Below are 22,175 nucleotides of genomic sequence, written 5' to 3' on the forward strand. Positions count from 1 at the left end.
AAAAATCTGTCATCATTTAGTCACCTTCACAGTTCTAAAACTACATGGGTTTATTTGTTTTGAGGAACAAAAAAGGAGTTATTTTGAAGAATACTGGTAAACTATTTTGGTGACCATTGGACTTATGACCCAAAAAACCTGTGACATATTATCAATATTCTTTCTATTATGTTCTACAAAAGTCATACAGGTTTGGAACGACACAAGGGTGAGAATATAACAAAATATTACATAAGCTTACATCACTAACACATAAAGATTTAAATTCGGATCAGCTCTTAAACACAAGCTTTGATGTTGCCTTGGGAGGGCAGTGGTTAGTGGTTCATGTAGGTTGTCTACAAACCGGTGGTTCAATCCCTGGTTCCACCTGACCAAGTGTTGAGGTGTCCTTGAGCAAGACACCTTACCCCAGCTGCTCCCGACTAGCTGGATGGCGCCTTGCATGACTGACACGTCACTGTGAATGGGTGAATATGAGGTAACCTGTAAAACGCTTTGGATGGCCATGGGTCTGTTGAAAGCGCTATATATAAATGCAGCCCACTTACCATTTTGCCTTGACTAAAACTGTTGTTTGTTATCGTGCTATTCCAGAGGAGCTCGGTCTTATGAAAATGCATATAAATAGTACGGCAAATAAAAAAAGAAAATCATGGCATTGATACACAAAAATTGCCTTGCATATGATACATATGTTTGGTGTGCATATAATACACAGGTTTTGTGGCATATGATACGCAGTTTGTTGGCATGCACATGATACTCAGTTTTCGAGTACACATGATACACATCTACCCCACAACCCTGATCTTACACAGTATGTATCATATGCAAGCCAAAGTCAATTTCTGGTTATAAACAGTATACCAAATCGAAACATAAAATCGTGCTATTGATACGCACTTGCATAAGATTGGGTTGTTCAGACCAACAACAACACAATTGCGAGGGTCATACTGACTTCATGAAAAAACAAAACAAAAAAAATACTAGGTTTTAATGTTTAGTTACACACAATATTGCAAGTTATTTTTGTCTGTTTTTGCTATGCCATAGAAAACAGTTCCAAACAGAATTGTGTAAGAACTGAACAATTCATTGAAATGACTCACTCATCAAGCCCTTCTGGTGTATTGATGTAACCTGAAGAAATTGTCACTGAAAAATACCCAGACTGACAGTCTGTCTCAGACACACAAACACCGGCAGAGCAGTGACACAAAAAGTGAAAATCTCAGTGCTCTTAGAATGCTGTTCAGAACTGGAACTTAAAGGTCAGACCAGAACCTTTGAGATATGAACTTTTGATATGCAAAGAGGGTGCAAACATATTACTATCAAAGAGAGAAAGTGTAATGTGCAATACAACACAATAAGTTTTGTCTTCTAAATAAAAGATCCACTCATGGTAAAATCGTTGCATCACTGCAGTTGCCACAGAATCTCCGGTTTAGAAAGGAGGTTAGAACTACACATGCGTATTGGCTGGCCCAGCCTGAAATATATACTTTTTAACACTATTTGAGCATTAAAAAACATAATTTAAGGGGCAGTTCATGTCTCATTCTTTTAAATTAAATGTATCATTTAAATGTGAGTTTGGCGACCAGTTTCTGAAATTTCTGGATTTCTCCATTTAAGAAGAATGAAATAGCTACCCGGAGACATTGCAAATATGGTCGCCAAGTGAACAGACTTTCATGGAAAGGGACTTTGGGTTAAGAACAGCTGAATGTTTAACTCATGCGATAAATGTTTCATGCTTGTCCAGCGTCTGCCATTTCTTCTTTTCAGAAGTAAGGATTAATAAACCGTCTTTGCATTTGTTAAAAAACAGAGTTGCATATCTCTTAACCCACTTTAAGTTGCATTCACATTTACCTTTAGTCGGCAAATTGCCACATTCGGAATCCTGGAATCCCAACAGACTTGAGGGCACAGATATTTCATCAGGTTTCATTTCCACATGCATAGCTGCTTGGTTTAAAAGTCACTTCTGTTGTGAGTGGTCCTTCAGGAGTTGCTACACTATTGAAAACAGACATGGACATGTTTGTCAGATTAAATTAGCTAATGTCAGACAAATAAGGTGGTGTTAATATTACAGCAGCTTGGGCATTGCTATGGTGTTGCAAACTGAAGACATAGATTCTGAATGAATTCAAATATGAAGTAAATAGAAGAATTACACCAAAACTGACCAAATAAAAATTTATTGAAGTTGAATACTACTGCAGAAAAAAGGAAAACAAACAAAATTCGGTTTGTTACACAGAAGACCTGCATGAGAGGCCATGCGCAATGTACAGGCTTCACAGGCCAGAGACATACAGCAGAAACTTAACAGAGGGAAATGAGCTTCAGTGCTTTGACAAGAAAAAAAAAAAAAAAGAAGTTTATTCCACAGACTCCTTCACTGTCATCATCATCATCATCATCATCATCATCAATACAAATTTACACCAAAATATTTAAGTAACATTCCAAGTGGTATGTCTTTTATGCAACTTTAAAATGGACAAAAATAAATCAGAAACTTGACACAACTTTATCAGTAAGGCCGTGTACGAATACGAAGCAAATAAAAACATACATAATGATGGCAGTAACCTGAGTGAGAATTAACTATTGAATTCAGCAAAAAATTAGTATTCAATGTGCAATCCAGAAACCATTTTCTTTTTTTCTTTTTTTTGTATCACATACAAATAAGGCTTGAAAAACATGGATAAACCGATACAAGACAAGTTCTCATTGCAACAAAACACATTCTTCTGGCCTGAAATGAAAGGGCTATGCACTTTCTACACATTATGGAAAAGAAAAACTGCTGCTTCAAAATAATACAGATATGTTAAAATCTGTTTTTGACAAATTTACAATTAAGTCACTATCAGCAAAACAACTCAATAGTAAGTGAAAATAACAATGGCACATTGACAAATAAAAATTAGAGTGGCCAGATCCTCCAGTTATACATCACTCTTTACTCAAATTAGCACATTGTACACGGTAAAAAAAAAAAAAACATATTTGATTCTATAGCCCTCAGTGGCATGTTGTTTGCAAATGGAATATGATGCTTAAACTGGCACCATACACTTTGAGGCTTCTAAGATGTTTATACAAAAAAACAACAACAGCAGAAGTACTAATATGCAAGAGTTCATATCACACGGTCTGTTTTTATTGTTGACAACTGAAATGAATTAATAACACTGACAAATGTGGCTGGAAGTTTGCCATTTTCGTTTCAAAACGGATCTCTAAAGCACTGGCATGTCTATGTCTCAGTACAAGTCTTTTTTGTAAGAAATTTTTGAGTTTAGCTCCACCACTGCCTTGAGGTAAACATGAAATCTATGATATTAAAATAACCGGCAGTAATAATAATAGATAACATTATTATCAATGAGCCTGAAGTTCTCCATCTTTCCTCTTAGAATAGAAACAAACACTGAAAGCTCCCCTAGAACGTAACATTAGTCTGATTTAGGGCAAAAATAAAAATGGCAAAAAATAAAAAAATAAAAACCCCGGGCACATGCAGTGCAGGTAAAAGCACACATACACTCAGTCATACAGCATTTAGGCACACATACTGTACATACACAGTTATAAACAGAAAAAAATCAGTGCATTGCACAAAAGCAACAAAAGATATGAAAGAAATGATCACTTCACAGTGTTAAAAGCCTGGCTCAGGAAAGCATTGAGTCAAACTAAGTTCCGTCTCACTCTAGATTCAAAATGTTATCCTTTTATACACATTTATATAGTAGATATACTTATAAAACCCATTATTGCTAAATAAACAAACAAACCAAAAACTGTACAGTGCGCTAGAATCTGGAATGTATTTGAGTTTGTCCAAGAGAATTAACGTAAACTCCAGATGGATGAGAAATGTGTTGACAGTCAAGGAGCCACCATGCCATTAGCTGATGGTGTTTCCATGGACTTCCTGTTTTACAGACCCTTGAGTTGGCAGGCCACCGATGTTACACAATCAGCTAGGCTTCAATACAAAGTCCAAAAGCTTTTGCGAGTTACTACGATGTCCAACATAAGAATTCACAAGTTTCAAAAAAAAAAAAAAAAAAATGAACATCCACAGGGCACAGTAATATTTGAGGTAAAACAACAGCAAAGACAACAGAAAGTGTGCGCACAAAATGCTAAGCTAACTCAAAAATATGACATTTGAATTAAAATCCCTAATGATGAGTACCTTAATACTTTAAAGGCAGCTTCTATGAAGATGGAGGACAACAATGGAACTGGTTTGGTCTTAAGTGCATCAATCAAGATCAAATTTACAACAAAGTTCCCAAGACATCATGTTTCCAAGCAACTGAAAATGTAAAGAGCTTATTGTGATTGCAGGGGATACATAACACAAAACATTTCTTTTTGGCAAATTAATTTCTGTTTGACCTACATATAAAAAAGCAGCAATTAAATGATACAGAGCCCATTAAAATTGCGCATATCTACTCTAAAAACGTTAAGTAAGATTTCTATGGTCTATTAGCATGTTGAACTGTTAAGCTATGATGACGTGCTGTTTCACACTGGATGCATAAGCAGAGCGATAGCAGTTCGAAAGCTGTGCATATGAATAGCGGAAAATGGCGGAACGACATGAGGGTGAATAATTAATGACAGAATTTTCACTTTCAGTGAACCAACCCTTAAAGATTTAGGGTTTCTCAATCGATTTGACACTTTTCTCCAACGCAATGTACTTGTTCTCAAAACAATTAGCACAGCCATCAAAATTATCTTAACCAAATATTTCAACTTTACTGCAAAATGAAGCAATGCTATTTTTTCTAGTAATTCATTTATTAAAAATAAATATTAACTTTAAATCTATAGGTGTGTTCTATATTGATTATAAAACACATTCAGCTGTAAATGCACAAATATGCTAATGAAAATGCATGTTTATTGCAAAGAGTTGTTTAAATATATATATTGTGTAAATCTAAATAAATATATATGTGGCGAGTGGGGCAGGGCCGAGAGCCGTGAGAACGGAGCGAGGTCTCGAGTCCCACCGAGGAGATGAAATGATATAAAACAGGAGCGACGACAGCGAAGGACGAGAGAGGAACAGGCCTGGACTTTTTTTTGTGTTTTGATTTGGTTTGTGTGCAGCAGTTGTCCGTGAGGAGCTGCCGAGCTGTTTTGTGTTTATTTTGATTATTAAAATGTAATTTGATTGTCCGCCGGTTCCCGCCTCCTCCTTCCCGTGAATATGAAGTTTTGTACTGTTACAACTGTTTTGTTTAGGACATTTATACAGTGTTTAGGTCACTGTATTAACTGTTTTGAGAACAGTGACCTGAGTTGAGAAAAGGTGCTTAATCGATTGAGAAAAACTGTAATCATTTCAACACGCTCTGAGGTTTGGGCAAACAAAGAAAAAAAAAAAAGGGATTTAAATGTTTTTTTCACAGTCATTTGATGACATAGACATCACTTTTATCATTTTATGGTAAATTTGTTCATTTTTCATGTTAACATGCATATTTTGCCCAAAAATACTGTGTGAGCAATGAAGCAAATATTTGTGGCACTGCTGCTTCTGCTCTGCTATGCATTACCGCATCGCCTCAGCATCCAGTATGAATGTTCAAATCTGTTAACATGAGCGACAAAAAAATATGTGCTGCTTACGCTCTGCTTACGTGTGCAGTGTGAAACAGACCTTAATTAAAGTCTTTCGGTCTTCATAGCTGGAATGACAAATTACTGTCATGTTGTTACCAGTCATGTTGTGAAATATATCGTAAATGGAAAATAATGCCTCATGATTTGACACATTTTGTAACATCTGGGTCACACAGTACTATAATCAGGATGTTTTACCTAATTATCCAGAGAAGAATTAGCAGGAAGACGGCGCTGAAGACTTTACAGATGAGTGTCGCATATTTACAACATGGTACAACTGTCAGCAGTTGTTATTGTACATATATGCACTTTAGTCACGTCTATTTGGTTTTCTAGGTATCTCTAGCTAAGTAACTTTACACATTTGAGACTTCTGGTAGAGAATTTATGATGTTAAAATTTCCCTCTGTTTTATAGTCACTTCCTGTTTTTGCTTTTTTTTTTTATTCTATTAATGCACATTTATCACTGTTTTTATACAAATGGTGTCATTTGATTGTCGAGATTACCATAAGAAAATAAAATTCAAAATATAAATATAAAAATATCTGCTTAAGCAAATTTCCTTTGTCCCCGCATCTAAAACAAAAAATATTCAGAGTGCATACTGTACATGTGTGTGTGAAATTGTACAAGAACTAAAAAAGAAAAAAAGCACAAAGAGGCTGCAAGACATACTGAAGAAATGTACAGGATCGGTTGGGTCAACCGGGTTTGAGACTTGAGCAGTGTTGAACGATGTGTCCTTTCCATACGTCAAGGACAATAATAATTTTCTGTCCTTTTAATTTCGATGACTTTAAATACGATACACTGCATGGTTATATAGTGAAAATATACATTCCAATGTTTATATAGAGCTATCTTAAAAATACAAATGTGCAAAAACTGTAAACAAATGAGATCCTCAGTGGTGTAGGGGAGGAGCCACAACCAGGCCACGCCTTCACAGCCGTGTGGGCTCCTCCTCACTGTCGCTGCAATTTCCACAGCAGTCCTGTGGGGGCAGCATAGAAACATGTACAGTCAAACACAGACATTTTCACATAGTATTAAAATAATCAAGAATCAAAGAATGTAGGTTGTCTTAGCTTTGAAGTCATGCTAGTTGTGCTAATAAAAGTTGACTCAAACATTAAACACATGTACACTTTTTTTTTTTTTTTTAAAGCACAAAGCCTTCAATGCCCAGCCCAAACTTCCTGTTTTGATAGGAAATATTTCAACACAGGAACAAAATAGCATTTGTCAAACAATTGAATGATGTTTCTACCATTTCAACAGGCATATGACAGGCATACTTTTTTACTTTTGTGTAATACAAATTTGTGTTTACGTTTACATTCTGATTCAAGAGTGCCTAGAGGTCCAAATAAAACTGAGAAGCAAGGCAAATGCCTCTAAAAAGTTATACATTAAATGATTTGTGTAATATACTCTGATTACTAATGTATCTGACTAAGACCCAATCCCATTTCTCCCACTTACCCCTACCCCTTTGTTTCGGTTATTCATGTGAAGGTCTCAAATTTTTTTGGGTTGGACGTGGAGGTGTAGGGGTAGGGGGAAGAGCAAGATACCACTTCAAAGATTTTTCGGGACCACAATTCAAAAGATTGGGTATGAGAATGATCTTTGAGCGAACAAAAAGACAAATAAATGTAGTAATTTTTGGAATTAATAAAAAGTAATCATTTGTTTTATGTTACATTCAATTGCGTTTCATTTTTACGGTCATTCTGTTCGAAGAAATGTTTGCGAAAATTTGCTAAAGTTTGCCAACATTAAATTATTATTGATTGCGCGATTCTGCCACATACAATGAGTGAGTTTACTTCAAATATAACAATTTTATCCACTCATTGCTGGAAAAAATAATGCAGCGATTCAGTATTTAAACTATGGTATTAGTAAAAGGTCACTGGGCAGCGTTGACAAGTTTCTTTGCTCCCTAATGTGTGAGCTGTGCAAATTCTGATATGTGTGTGTGTGTGTCAGTAAAAGTAGCGAATTAATATAGAACAGTAATTAAAGGATCTACTGCACACCAGCAGAGGTGTGTCTTGTAGAAGCTAGACGACATATGATGACGTGTAACTGTATAGTAGTGGTGTCCCATTTCTTAGGGGAATATTCTCTCCCCTACCACTTTACACTCTGTTTCAAGGGACAAGGGGAAGGTGTTGTCATAAGGGTAGGGGTATTAAATCGATTTGGGATTGGGCCTAAATATACAGCAAGAATAGGGGGAAGAAAACCTGCACACTGTTATTTTATTTGATTAGAAGAATCGCCTGCAAAGCCATATATGATTTCAGTATCAAACAGGATACAAAAAGGTTCAGATACACTTTGGCTGAGCTGTTCAACCAGATGCTGACAACCTCATTTACTAATGGAACAAACAATAATGCCTTGGAGCAAAAACACTGCATATAAATAATAGAAGGATGTGAGGAAATCTCACCTGCCGGCCAAAGAGTCTTTGCAGTAAGCCCTGTTTGGGTGGGGGTGAGGGTTGACCTCTCCAGTCCAGGTCAGGGGGCACAGTGCCATCCAAATTCAAGATGTTAAGTTCTTTAAAGCACTCCGTCTCTATCATCTGAATGGATCAAAGAATTAACACAATATGAATTAAAGGCAAACTAATAGAAGGAGAAATGTTGTCACAGGGGCAAGTTGTGACCAGGTCCTTGTATAAATGACAAAGTTCCTAGTGACTACTTTGAAAACCCTCTTGAATTAGCTTTTTTATGAATTCTGTTCATTGCTGTGATAAAAAACAAATTTGTTATCAGAAATAAAACTGAAAAGAAGCAGATGAAAAACTAAACTTAAACTTGGATTACTAATTGAAATAAAACTAAAACAAAAATAAAAATGATGACAACCATTTAGATTGATTTGTAAAAAAAAAAAAATTCAAAGGAGAAAATATTTACAAAAATGAAATTAAAATGAAAACCAAAAATATAAAAATAAAAGTAAATTCAAAGTAATTAGTAAATAAGTAATATATTATACACTTAAATATAAACTATTATTATTTAAATAATAGTAAAATAAATTCTAATTAAAATGAAATTGTCCCTATCACCCTTATTCATATACATTATACATTTACCTCACATTCGAATATCCTGAAACTATGAATGAAATGTCATTGACACAAAATTACTGTTTTATTGTTTCAGTTTTGTCATAATACATCTGATAAAATAACAGACTTTTCTCTGGTGATGTATGCTGGGCTTTTCTAATTATTAAGTTTAATTAACTTTTGCAATTTTGCATTCAGATTTACTTTACAATATGGATGAAAAGATCTGCCAATACTTAAATTTATCCATTTTCAAGCAGCTCCACAACAACTATGGGCCAGATTTACTAAACTGGGCAAAGTAGCATTACAGAGCACAATTCCATAAATGGTAGATGGGAGGGGAAATTTCTGTAGGTGATTTACTAACAATACGCACATTAAAGAACAGTCGCACCAGATCATTTCCATAATGACTAGCGCAATCTACCAATAGCAGCGCAAATTACTGCCTGCTTTAAAGGGTTAGTTCACCCGAGAATTAAAATTCGTCCATCTTCTACTCACCCTCAAAGTATCATAGATGTATGTGACTTTCTTCTTTCAGAATAATCCAATCGGAGTTATATTAAAAATTGTCCTTGCTCTTCCAAGCCTTTCAGTGTGAGTAAGTGGGTGTTTATTGTCAACAGTTCAGAAGACATGAAATAAATAGCTGAAATAAAACGTCCCTCACATGGCTCCAGGGGGTGAAAAAAGGCCCCCTGTAGCAAATCCATGCATTTTGTAAGATAAATATCCAGATTTCAAACGTAATTAACACTTTTTTTTTCTCTTACTTCTGCTGACTGTTGGGAACCGGAAGATGTGGATTATTCTGAAAGAGGAAATTCACATACACCTAGCATGCTTCGAGGGCGAGTTGAAGATGAATTTTCATTCTTGGGTGAACTAACCCTTTAAGACATGTTTTTGGGGGCCGTTAATGGCAATACCAGTAATCTGACAAACGCAAACGTTAGTAAATCACATTGCGTAATTCATTTTAATACTCTCCTACCATAAATTTTGTGTCTGAAAGGTAAACTCCTATAACAGCATATTCAATAAAGTCAGGCACAAAAATAACTGTCCACTCCTTTTCAGCACTAATTCTTCACTGCACATCTTAAGTAAATCCTGAAAGTACTATTTTAACACCAAAAGATGATTTGCACTCGCGCAAGCTGTTATTAAATCTGACCCCTAGACAGTAGTCTTTCAGCCATTGTGTTGTTTCTCATGATGATTTCTAGGTGTTCCTTTTCATTTCATTTAGCAAGAATGCATCTTATGTAAAGGTAAGAATAAGATAAGCATCGGGTTAACCTAAACCCAGACCAATTATACAAGGCAGTTAACTTCATAATAGCAACGTTGCATGCATGTCAAGAAAAAATATCACATATTTGCCTTGACTGAAGTCTGTTTGCACACATTATCAAAGTCAATGTTAATTTCCATTTTATTGCATGCTGGTCATAAATCGTCAATCAGGGTTAAGGGTAAAACATTTACTGAGGTTATTCTGGGTAGTGATCTGACCTCATTTTGAAAGGGGATGGGAACGCTTCCAGTGGATACTTTGCTGTAGAAGGAGTCGTCTTTGGGCTCCAGCTCCACCCCTTTCACTGTGGAGAACTGTTCGATGTCCAACACATCCTTACAGTAGATGGCCTGAGGCTGAGACAGACATAAAAGCATGTCATGCTAGGCACCTTGTGCGTTCACTGAAATAAGAAGCGATGTCTGATTCATGAACAAATCATTTGCAAGTCACACCCTTTTCTTATTTTCTTAACACAAATGTGTTTTATCAATAAATGTAAATCCAAGGAAAAGAGCGCCTGGTACATTATTCAAAATTTCTATGTTCCAAGAAGAAATATGTTTGAATAGGTTTGGAACAACATGACTTATTATTTTTGGTTGAACAAATGATTTAAACAGTGAACAAGCAATAGTAATAACAACAGTAGTTGTGGTTAATATTCTTTATACAATTAGTTAAGAGTCTCAGAAGATACTTACATCTGGAATAAAGGGTGCTTCGAGCATGCCTGCTGCAAGTCGCTTGAAGTTGATGGAACGAAAAATAGGGTGGTCTTTCACCTCTGTGGCTCCATCCCCCTGACAGCCAAGCCTCTCATTAGGGTCTTTGGCTAGCAGCTAAGGAAAAAAACGCACACTTGCTGAAACAAATCATCTTTAATACCTTTTTGACAACTGTTAAGATGTTCAAAATGTTTTTATTACTTTGTTTTAATTCAATATTAACACCATAGGCTTTAATACAGAACAAATATATAAAATTAAGCTTCTTACAACAACACATTTATTAAATCTTTCCTTTCTACACAAAAAAATATTAAATTCCATCATCACCCGCATTCGCCATTCCAAACATGTGATAACCTTTTGTTTTGAAGAAAGAATGTAACCAAAAATTTTGAGTTCCCATTGACTTTAATTGTATGGACAAAAATGATATGTTCACCTGACACTATTAATAATACAATATTGCCAAAATAAAAAAAAAATACATTCCTTATGTTTACATTTAGCTAGGGATGCACCGAAATTTCGGCCACCGAAAATTTTCGGCCGAAAATGGCCTTTTCGGTTTTCGGCCGATAGACTGTTATTACCGAAACAACACGGCCGAAATGTTGTGATGACGCAAACAGAAACCGCGACCTGCACGTGCACCTGCATAGCGCAGACCACGAGCTCCACGCGACATTCACTTAACACCAGTGAGAACATTCTCTCTCTTCGTATTCCTTTATTCGCAGCACTAAAACGTCTCCTAACAAAGAGATTAAGACGGACCACGAAGTAAAAACAAAGAAAAGTACAGTCTTATAGAGTCTGTTAGCACACGTCTCACTGAGATCTTTTCGGATCCTCTGCACTTCATCGCGAATGTGCTTGATCCGCGTTATAAAGACCATTACTTGGATGCGGAAATAAGGCAGCGCGCACGAGAAATGATCCAGGCCGCGCTGGATGCGGAGAACCCGTGTGGAGACGGAGAAGCGCCAAGCGCAGGAGACAGATCAGAGCGCAGAAAAAAAGACTGGTCTCTGCACCAGATGAGGGGCATGCACCCTCGTTGTCTGATATGTTCAGTGTAATTCTGCAAGAAAGTGCCTCAAACAATAATACGTTGGCTATTTTGTTCTTAGGATACTGTATATATATATATATATATATATATATATATATATATATATATATATATATATATATATATATATATATATATATATATATATATACACACACACACACACACACACACACACACACACACAAACATATATACATACATAATATCAGATTGTAGCCATCTTTTATGCTAGATTTTCTGCTAGATTCCTGCTTTAATTTGATAAAAATGTTTATTTATGCCCTGGCCCTATTTAAATACACTCTCTCAAATATTTCTCAAATGTCAGGCAGATGACAAGCTCAACTGCTCAACAGCTAGATGGTTAACTGTCTGAAGTCCCCATCCCCAGAAGTGATAACAGTCTTGCCTACTGGAGAAGTGATGCACTTTCTAGTCCTACATAGAAAATTTTCAAATACACTTCACCTAAATGCACTTTGTTTTTATGAGAGAACTGTTCATTTTAAAACCTTTCTGCAGGCCAGTAAGCCTGTACATTATTATTAAATATACACATGAGTGGGATACATTTTTAGTTTGAATTTTATTTTATACTGTGCATTGTTGCAATGTGCTTAATAAATATTTGCATAATTTGTAATTATGTATTTTTTTTTTTTAAATAAGTTATGTAATTGTAATTATCTTTGAAACTTTAATATTAATTTATGCAATTGCAATGTCTTAATTTTAGTAAAGTTAGTACACGGTCATAGCAATAAATGCAATGGTACTAATAATTGGCATAATTTCTTTCGGTGTTTCGGTTTCGGTTTTCGGCCTTGGTTTTCTCTTTTTTCGGTTTTCGGTTTCGGCCAAGAATTTTCATTTCGGTGCATCCCTACATTTAGCATATTTAAAAGATGAACTTGACCGAAAAAATGGGGAAAATAATGATGTATGTGTTTAATTGCTATTGATTATTATGCAGATAAGTAAATTTAATTGAACTGAATAATTGTGTGCATACTAACCATTTGACAGAGTGATTTGGCATCCTCTGAGAACTTGCTGGAATATTCTTCCTCCACCTCTTTCACTAGCCGCTCCACTTCTTCACGCTTGATTTTTTTCTTGCGCTGCTGAAAGGGTGATTGGCCCTGGATCATCTCATAGAGAAGACAGCCGAGAGCCCACCAGTCTGGACTGAATGTGTAACGCTCATTCTTCACTACCTCTGGGGCTGATGGGGCATAAACATATTCAGGTTACAATAATTGTTCGAGCTGCTAATATTGTTTATATGTTGTAAAAGGCAAATACATACCCATGTACCCTACAGTTCCCACCCGTCCTTTGATTGTCTGACCTTCTGGTACATACACAGCCAGGCCCAGGTCTGATATACGTATATGACCTGAGGTGAAACATCACAGCTTTGTTAAATTATTTTTTCAGTAACAAGCTTAAATGATGTCTGCAAGTGGTAAGTTTTACTAATAACTTAAGTTAATGTTTAAAATCATCTTATTTTGGAATTTCACATGCCAAAATAATATATTTGAATGATCTTCTTTTGAAAGATTTAAATTAATGTAGGGGTTCCCACACTTTGATCATTTTATTTCAGATTTTCCCATGATTTCTTCAGTGGTTTGACAACCTGATAATGATTTATTATTGTAATTCTGCTGAAATCAAACGTACAAAAACTAGATTAATTTATATTATAAATATTAGTAAAATTCCCTGCTATTTCTAGGTTTCCATGAATGTGGGAACCCTGCAGCATGTCCTGTAATTAATTTGATTAAAATGTATTTTGTTTACAGCCCTAGTTCAATAAATTGACACATACAGCTGACTGTATGTTATAAATGTGGATGTTGAATTTTATGGCTCAAAAACAATATTATGTACTCTACCCCCTCTTGTGGCAAACATAAGTGCTAGTTTAGAATGTGACATTCCACGTGACTGCTTTTTTTAAAGGGATAGATCATTCAAAAATGAAAATTTGAACATTAATTATACACCCTCAAGTCATTCCAAACCTTAAGATATTTTATCATCTTCGGAACACAAATTAAGATATTTCCCATGAAATCTGAGAGATCTCGGACCCTCCATAGACAGCAACACAACTGAAATGGTTCCCATGCATAGAAATGTAGCAAGGACATCTGTAACATTGTCTATGTGACATCATTTTAGTTGTGTTGCTGTCTAAGGAGGGTCAGAGAGCTCTCGGATTTCATCAAAAATATCTTAATTTGTGTTCTGAAGATAAGCAAAGGTCTTACAGGTTTGGAACGCCATGAGGGGTGAGTAAATAATTACAGAATTTGTATTTTTGGGTGAACTATTCCTTTAAGATAATTTTTTTAACCATTTGAATACCAATTACCATTACAGCAAGTAGTAAATTTTATAAACAGTCACAAAGAAAAAATGCTGCTAACCATGATCGTCCAGTAGTATATTTTCTGGCTTCAAATCCCTGACAGAAGATGAACAAAGAAAGCAGGTCAGTCAACAATCAACAACCAAAACTGCACAAAAAATAACAGCGTTTGAAGTCGAATTTAAATGAAATCAATTTAATTATCAGTATTTTTGTTGCTGTTGTTGCAAACAATCCCTTGGAAACCACAATTTAGTCTAAATCTTTTCACCTGTATACTATCCTCTCGCGATGGAGGTCTTCTAACCCACAGCAGATCTCAGCAGCATAAAACACGGCTCTATTCTCCTCAAAACCTGAATCTCCCATGTGGTAGATATGGAACTTCAGGTCCCCTCCATTCATCAGCGTGAGCACCAAACACAGGGCGTCTTTCGTCTCGTATGCATATGCGAGACTCACCTTCATGGGAAAACAGGAAGGTACATTGGTTCAGTTACAAAACAGAATTCCCATATTTGATACAGCCTGTGTGGGAAAGTCTAAAAATGGAGGCTAAATTAAGAGAAAATCCAGAGACTAACCGCCAAACAAAACAACTCAAAATAGCATGCTCGAGGTCAGGCCTTTAGATACACAAACCCCAAATACAGTTATTATTTCATCAAAATAGAGGTTTCCATCAAATGTTAAGCTTTTGAAAGACTGTTGGACATAATTTTTTTAATTTGATATATATATATATATATATATATATATATATATAAAAAAAATCAGTTTTTTTTTAAATTTAGGATTCTGAATGTAAACATTAGATAGAGACAACAGTAATACTACAATCTCTCTACATCAGATCTTCAGGTCCAGAATGAGCACTGCAGATGACAGGAAATGACAAAAGCAGGGCCTCTGTGAGCTAATCAGACCAAAAACAGAAGTAAGAACTACAGCGACTTCACTTTTTTATGTTGTTGTAGAAAACATGTGTGGAAGAGATAGAAAGATAAGATTACGCTACAACAAAACACGCGCAATATGGGGTGAAATAAGCACTTCAGACGCTTACTACAAACAGACTGTTGACTTTCTCCAGAATCTGCTTCTCATTCAGTGCCATGGACTCTCCTTTCCTCTTTTTGATGCGTTTCTTCTCCAGCTTTTTGCAGGCATACATCTTTCCTGTGGCCCGCACCTGGCATGCACAGACCTTGGGGGCAAAAAATAACAATGAAATAAAACAATAAAAGCACAGAGGGAGACATTTTTTTTTTTTACTTTCGTACATGAAATTCTAACTTATGTAAAGTGTCATACAAATGTGGTAAGGCAGTACTGGCCAGTATACAAAGAGATTTTGGGGGGCTTTTTTGGGGGATGGAGGGAATTGATTTAAAATCAGTTTTGGTCATTCTTTTTTGGTTTGTTGGGATTCATTATCTTGCCTTATAATTTTGCATTGTAACATTTTTCTTATAATTACACAATTAATTGAAATTGAAATGATTATTTTCAATGTTAATTCAGAAAAAAAAGTACTTTAATTCAATATTTAAAAAAAATGAAATAAATATGCTCCTAAAACTAATGCAAAAAATAACTTATATGATATGTTCTCTAAAGGGATTCATCTAAAAGGACCTTCTACAGGGCAGTGAAGAGTAATAAAAATACTCTCAATGCGATTAGCTATCTGGTAGGGAAATCAAAATTGGAGACTTGCATGCTCTATATCTGCCAACATTGAATGGCAATGTGTATGATAATCTGAAGGATTTATGTCTGATTGCATAACAAAAATAGGATATTAGCCTTATGAACCCCGGAGGAGACAGATAGCGTTTGATTTAGTGGCATTCCAGATAGTAACTAATAACGCCTCAATATGTTTCTGCCATAAACAAAGCGAAGCTTAATCATTTCAGACTCACCTCGCCAAAGCCTCCCTTTCCCAAAACCCTATACTGACGGAATGTGTTTTTTGTGACTGGCTGTCTGTCGAGGAAAGGAAGAGAATAATAAACAAAAGTTATTTAATTATAACATACTTTTACAGTAAAATAACTTCCTGTTGCCTTCACAAGAAGCTTATATCTCAAGAGACACTGAGGCACAATGTTAAAACGCATGGCTTTAATTTAATTAAGGCCTTTTTTTTTTTTTTTTACGTATTCAGTAGATGGCTAGTGTACGAGGCCTCTTAATGTGTACATGAGAGTGAAAGTATTTGTTTCGGCATATCACATTCTTCTCTGTAAAAGGTCTGGATGGGAATTGTCCAGGCCTGGCTTAGACTTTCTGTCAGAGGACATTTTTATGACTAAAAGTAAATAAATAGCAAGTTCAGAGTTCACATCTGGTTTATATAAGCTTAGCTTCATAAATAAATCATGGCACCCAAAGGAATAATTAGACTATACTTGGCGGTGAAAAAAACCTATTAGCTACATATAATTTCTGTCATTTAACATGCATATGAGAGTTCAGAACAACAGAAAATCACTGAGCTTGTACATTATAAACAAAACCAAAAAGTTCAAAATGCGTTCAGGAGCTGTTTATACCTCTCAAGCCATTTCCACTGTAAGAAGCGACTGTAGTACATACTATCGAGGTAGTCATCGAAGGGGGCCATGCTAAGGAAGTCATGGATCAGTCTACAAGAAAGAAAAAATTGAAATAAGGTGTTACTAGATTGCACAGTAAAAAAAATTTGACTCTCAAATCCTGATTTATTTAATTGATCTGCATGAAAATGCTCAATTTAGTTTCACTCAGAAAAATGTTGATCTGATGCCATGTGTTTGTCAGACAGTGGCAGTGTAGGAGTATCTACTAGTGCCATCTAATGGGATAATAAGAGTGTTTCCTGTCTAAAAGACTCACTTGGTGCACTCCATGAAGAGCTCTTTACATGCCTCCTGTTGCAAGCGTTCTGCACACTTAGTCACCATCTCCTCTGTTACCTCAGGGACATGGTCCTCTGACTGCAAATGGAAGAATTAGAACATGAAAATATCCTTTAAAGACAAACAAATGCTCATGAATTATGCATTGAACAAAGCAAAAAGGAATTAGAAAACAACTACATTTAAATTATATGACACATTACATAGTTATCTTTTAGGGATGCTCATACTGAACGTTTAATCGTTAAAAGTAAGAATTTGAATCGATTTATAGTCCCAGTTTAATGGTTTAAAGTTATTTTTCTTCTACTTTTTTTTTTTTTTTCGTTTACTGCATGGTGGAAAAACAGTTATGCTATAGAAGTTATTAGCTTACTCACGGGCGCATGCCTAGACTAAACAGACATATTTAGCTGAGCAAGCACCTGCTTCACCTTCACTTGAGCCTCGTTCAGACTGAACAGCAATGATCTTCATGAAATCAGATGTAAAAAAATAAAACATTTGGTTACTGTTGTTTTTAGCGTAGGCATAACAACGCAGCGTAACACCATGCACTCGGTTAACATTAATATAGAAACCAGTGCACATTTCGTAAAAAAATAATAGAGCTTATGGACACATAAATTGGATATGAACAATTACAAAATGCTGTGTGGACAGTCAGTTATTCAAATAAGATTGCATTCACATATGCACAAAATTGTGTTTGGGCCAACAGTCTGAATGAGGCTTTTAAGCCTCACTTATATGGAATGTGCATTGGTTTCTATGCTAGTGCCGTTGTGTTGATTTGTCTATGCTAAAAACAACTCTAACAACAATACAGATGTTGTTTTATGACACGACAACCTGTTTCTGTCGCAGCTGCTCTGTATTATTATATTTTGTCTTGTGAGGCAGCAGCAGAAATGCAGGAAGCTGGAATGTGCGGCTTTGTCCCGTGCTGCCATCTCCGCTACTTTCAAAACTCAAATAGGTGCATATACTAACAGTATATTGTGTTTTTCAACTTAACTTGCACTTCACAATGACAAGCTTGTTTCTGGCATGTTTTCTGCAAAAAAAACCATCTGATCTGTTTATGTTATATGTGGCGTGAAAAATCTGATTTCATGTAGATCATTGCCATTCAGACATCTAAATATGACAGGATTTCAGGACCGGATCGGATCGGATCGGATCTATCTATCTATCTATCTATCTATCTATCTATCTATCTATCTATCTATCTATCTCTGACAGGCTGTATTGCCTTCAAAAAATAAAAAAATAAAAAAATAAATAAAAAATTTAGCTTTTAAAACTACTTTAAACTTTAAACTATTTCAGACCGAAAATCATTCAACTTAAAACTTTTTAAACTTTTTCAAACTTTCTGGTCCGGCTTTCTCAATTCAACTTAAAGTTGGTCTTGAAAAACTTTTTTATCTAGTGCTAATTTGACTAGTTAGCGGTTAATGTAAACAGCAGAGCTTGTTGGTCAGGAAAATTAACCATAATGAGCATCCTTATTATCTTTATAATGACCAGTTGACTTAGGTCTTTCCTGTGCTTCTCAGTACCTTCTGACTGAGGTACTTGTCTAAGAGCTCCTGTCCATAGTCCTTTCTCTTCTCATCTGGCGTAACTTCATACTCCGCCTGAAATGATGGAAAACAATGAGCAATTAAGACAAGACAAAACAAAGCCATAATGCACATTTTACAATCAATCCAAAATCATGACAAAGCTGTATGGATGACTGGATTTCAAACCATTTAGTTGATTTCAACATAATTTTAAAGTTCTGAAGGATACGATGTTCCATCAAAAGCAACAAAATCAAATTAAATCAAAAGCAAAACTACACAACAATATTGTAACATAACATACAAATATAACATACAAATATTAAAGCAGGGACCAGATTTTGACTTGGGCCAGTGAGCAACCACTGTAGCAATAACATATCAATGTGCTGGCAACCCACAAGACCCTAGAACTGTGGAAGAGGCATGCACCAGTCATATTTGCTTCAGAATATTTGTACATTCTGGTTTTACATTCACATTTATTTATAAAACTTTAAAAAGTAGTTGTTCAGTGGTTTCTCCACTGAACATGCAAAATCAAGGTCTTTAAAGGTGGAGCAAACACCAGCAAGTTTTTTCACGTGTTATGTGTAAGGCGATATGCATGTTGCTATGTTTATGTTCTAGCTTGCAGGAACAGAATAAGTGATAGTCTGGATTCCATATCTGAAATGGTATGTCACTTCAAAATATTTACAAATAAAAGATTTGCCTTAGAACACAGGAGTTTGAAAGGCAGAACTGACCATAAATTAGTTCAAGATACTTTTTTGTTTGAATGTGATTTTATCACCACAACCACCATGTCAAGTTTTTAAGTTATGGGTGTGGACAAGAACTTCTGTTTTCTTATAATTTGGACTTGCTAGTGGGAATTCACTTGAGGTGTTGGGTCAACCAACTTCTGAAAAGGGTTAAGGCAGAGAAAAAAAAAAAAAAAAAGACAGGCAATCATTTTATGAACTGTATAAGAAGCAAAATTAAATGTCAGAAGAAATCTATGATCGCTTTGATTCAAAAGACAATCTTTATGAGTGACCACTGTCTATATAGGCAGCAACCTTCTAAGGCAGCAGACTAACAAAAAAGAAAGCTCATGATTTTTGGAACTGAACTCTATTACAGGGCTAAATAATAATAAAGGCCAGATTAAGAGTCCTCTTAAAGGGTTAGTTCACCCAAAAATTAAAATCAGGCTGCGTTTTACTAACCCCCGAGGCATCCTTTGTGTATATGGCTTTCTTCTTTCAGACAAATCCATTCAGCATTATATTTAAAAATGTCTCTGTCTTTGTCAAGCTGTTTAATGCCACTTAGAGGGTGTTGCATGCATCAGTCCAAAAGAAATTAAATAAAGCGCCTTTCCATAAAAAGCAGTTTCCTTACTTTAGCAAAGGAAAACCAGTCTCCTCTTGGCTTATATTGAAATCATCCGACATCCGACTCATTTTGTATTTCTAATTAGTGACTGTTGTTTTGTTTTGATCTCACCGCTGCAATTCCATGTACATCACTTCTGAGCGGCACATGCGCAAAGCTGACCTCATACTTAATTACCCGGGAACTGCTTCCATTCACAGCAGTGAGCGTAAGCTAGTTTCAAGTGATTATTACATTATGAATATGGATATTTTTCTTACAAAAAGGCATCGATTCACTACAACAAGCCTTTGTTCACCCCCTGGAGCCGTTTGAGTAGAACTGGGTACCGAACTTCGATGACTTTATGGTGTAGAAACAAAAAACTTTGATGCTATGAGTACCGAAAAAATATTTATCTTTCGGTGCCAAATGCCAAGCGGACGTTTTTTTTTTTTTTTGCCAAAGGGCTGTGTCTGTGTGAGCTTGTAGCATACGTGCATGTAAGGACCTAAATTCGCCATGATTGGCTGTCCACCACCAAGTGATGTGACAGGGAGGATTTCTGAAGATACTCGCAGTTATACAACACAACACATTTTTTCTCAAAACGTTTCCGTTTTACAATGCCAAAGAGGTCTAAAGTGTGGCTACACTTTATAAAAGTGTATGCCGAGTCAGCAAAGTGCAACATATGCAATAAGAGTATTGCAACCAAAGCCGGCAATACCACACCAATTTAATGAAGCATTTGTTTGGATGAGTGTTTTGCCCTCCCTCCCTGTTTAGTTTGGTCTACTCCATTGCGTATCTTGAAACAAGCCCCTTCACATCGTCTAAATAACACAGAGAGAGAGAGAGAGAGAGAGAGAGAGAGAGAGAGAGAGAGCGAGAGAGACAGATTTATCCGGTACAGCAAATTTCTCTGAGCAGCAGGCCACTGTATACATTCACTTAAAACATAACCGACTGGGTTTACGAGAATACTTGCAGAGACAATTATTTTGGGATAATTGTGTGTGTATGTGTTCATTCAGAAGTTACGATACGCGTAAGATGAATTCATTCTCTGTATGCGCTTTGTCTGAAATACTGGCTTAGAGCGCATGCTTTCAATGAGTGCGCGCAAGCTACGAACCCGCGCAAATTGATTAAAACGGTTGAATCAGCAAGATTAGAAACAAGTGCAAACGATCAACAACGATCCGTTTCACCCCTTCAAGCAAGTGAACAACGCAAATCAAATAAAAAATTTTACACCACTATTCACGATAGCCCATCGGACTGGAAAACACAATAGCCCCGGGATGTGGGGCTAACGCTTTTGCGAGCCCTGCACATCAGATCTATCCAGTTTGTGAACACTGGTTTCGTTAAACAAAATAAATGATTATTTTAAAAGATTAACTCAAAAGAATCATCGGTTCACTAATCGGATCATGAACTTGTATTACCGAGCCAAAGATGATTTATTATTGATTATCTCGAATGAATAAAGACTTCAAGTTCACCTGTAAAGCACATAAAGCTATCGTTTGAGTTTATAAACTTCTATTTTATGCATGATTCGTATGGATCGGTTAACTGAATGCAAAGTGTGAGTTCTAGGAGAATGTTTGTGTCTTGATGAGCATGCATCGCTCACTAGGAATCTAAATGAATGGCTGCCGTTCTTTATTTTTTTCTTTTTTTTTAATGGAGGATCAGTTGTCCTATTGGTTAAAATCCCCAAACTCTATACTTAAATATTAAATGAATAAATTACATCAAAACAGGGGCGTTTGCGTTATGATGTGGTGGGCTGCTGTGGACCAGAAAGTCCAGGGCCACTTTTTGGTCCCAGTCCACCCCTGAATGTCACTACTTAAACCGAATGCATCCCCATGACATTGACTACCACTTTATGTATGTTAGCTTGTGCTGCTAGTTGGTTGCTGTAGCGTTAGCGCTGTTATTTCCCCCTTCACATTAGCCTCTGCACCGGTCCACCCTGATGTTAGGAATAGGAAGACAATACCAGAAGGTGCCAATCCTTTCACACTGGCAGCAAGAG

At 36.0% G+C, this 22,175-nt stretch overlaps 1 protein-coding gene across 1 annotated transcript in view; it reads right to left on the reverse strand.

Moving 5' to 3' along the window:
- Positions 1–2,200: 2,200 nt before the first annotated feature.
- grk6 (G protein-coupled receptor kinase 6) overlaps positions 2,201–22,175 on the reverse strand; it is a 47,373-nt gene continuing 27,398 nt past the window's right edge. Inside the window, exons 4-16 of the mRNA XM_026195705.1 lie at positions 18,755–18,832; positions 17,167–17,267; positions 16,845–16,937; positions 16,212–16,275; positions 15,350–15,490; positions 14,555–14,745; positions 14,342–14,379; positions 13,207–13,296; positions 12,914–13,122; positions 10,796–10,933; positions 10,310–10,447; positions 8,153–8,287; positions 2,201–6,682 (exon numbers count right to left, since the gene is read on the reverse strand). Coding sequence (XP_026051490.1) covers positions 6,632–6,682; positions 8,153–8,287; positions 10,310–10,447; positions 10,796–10,933; positions 12,914–13,122; positions 13,207–13,296; positions 14,342–14,379; positions 14,555–14,745; positions 15,350–15,490; positions 16,212–16,275; positions 16,845–16,937; positions 17,167–17,267; positions 18,755–18,832 — 1,467 coding nt within the window. The 3' untranslated portion in view covers positions 2,201–6,631. The remainder of the gene's footprint in view (positions 6,683–8,152; positions 8,288–10,309; positions 10,448–10,795; positions 10,934–12,913; positions 13,123–13,206; positions 13,297–14,341; positions 14,380–14,554; positions 14,746–15,349; positions 15,491–16,211; positions 16,276–16,844; positions 16,938–17,166; positions 17,268–18,754; positions 18,833–22,175) is intronic.

The sequence above is a fragment of the Carassius auratus genome, chromosome 21 (genome assembly GCF_003368295.1).
Source record: "Carassius auratus strain Wakin chromosome 21, ASM336829v1, whole genome shotgun sequence".
NCBI lineage: Eukaryota > Metazoa > Chordata > Actinopteri > Cypriniformes > Cyprinidae > Carassius > Carassius auratus.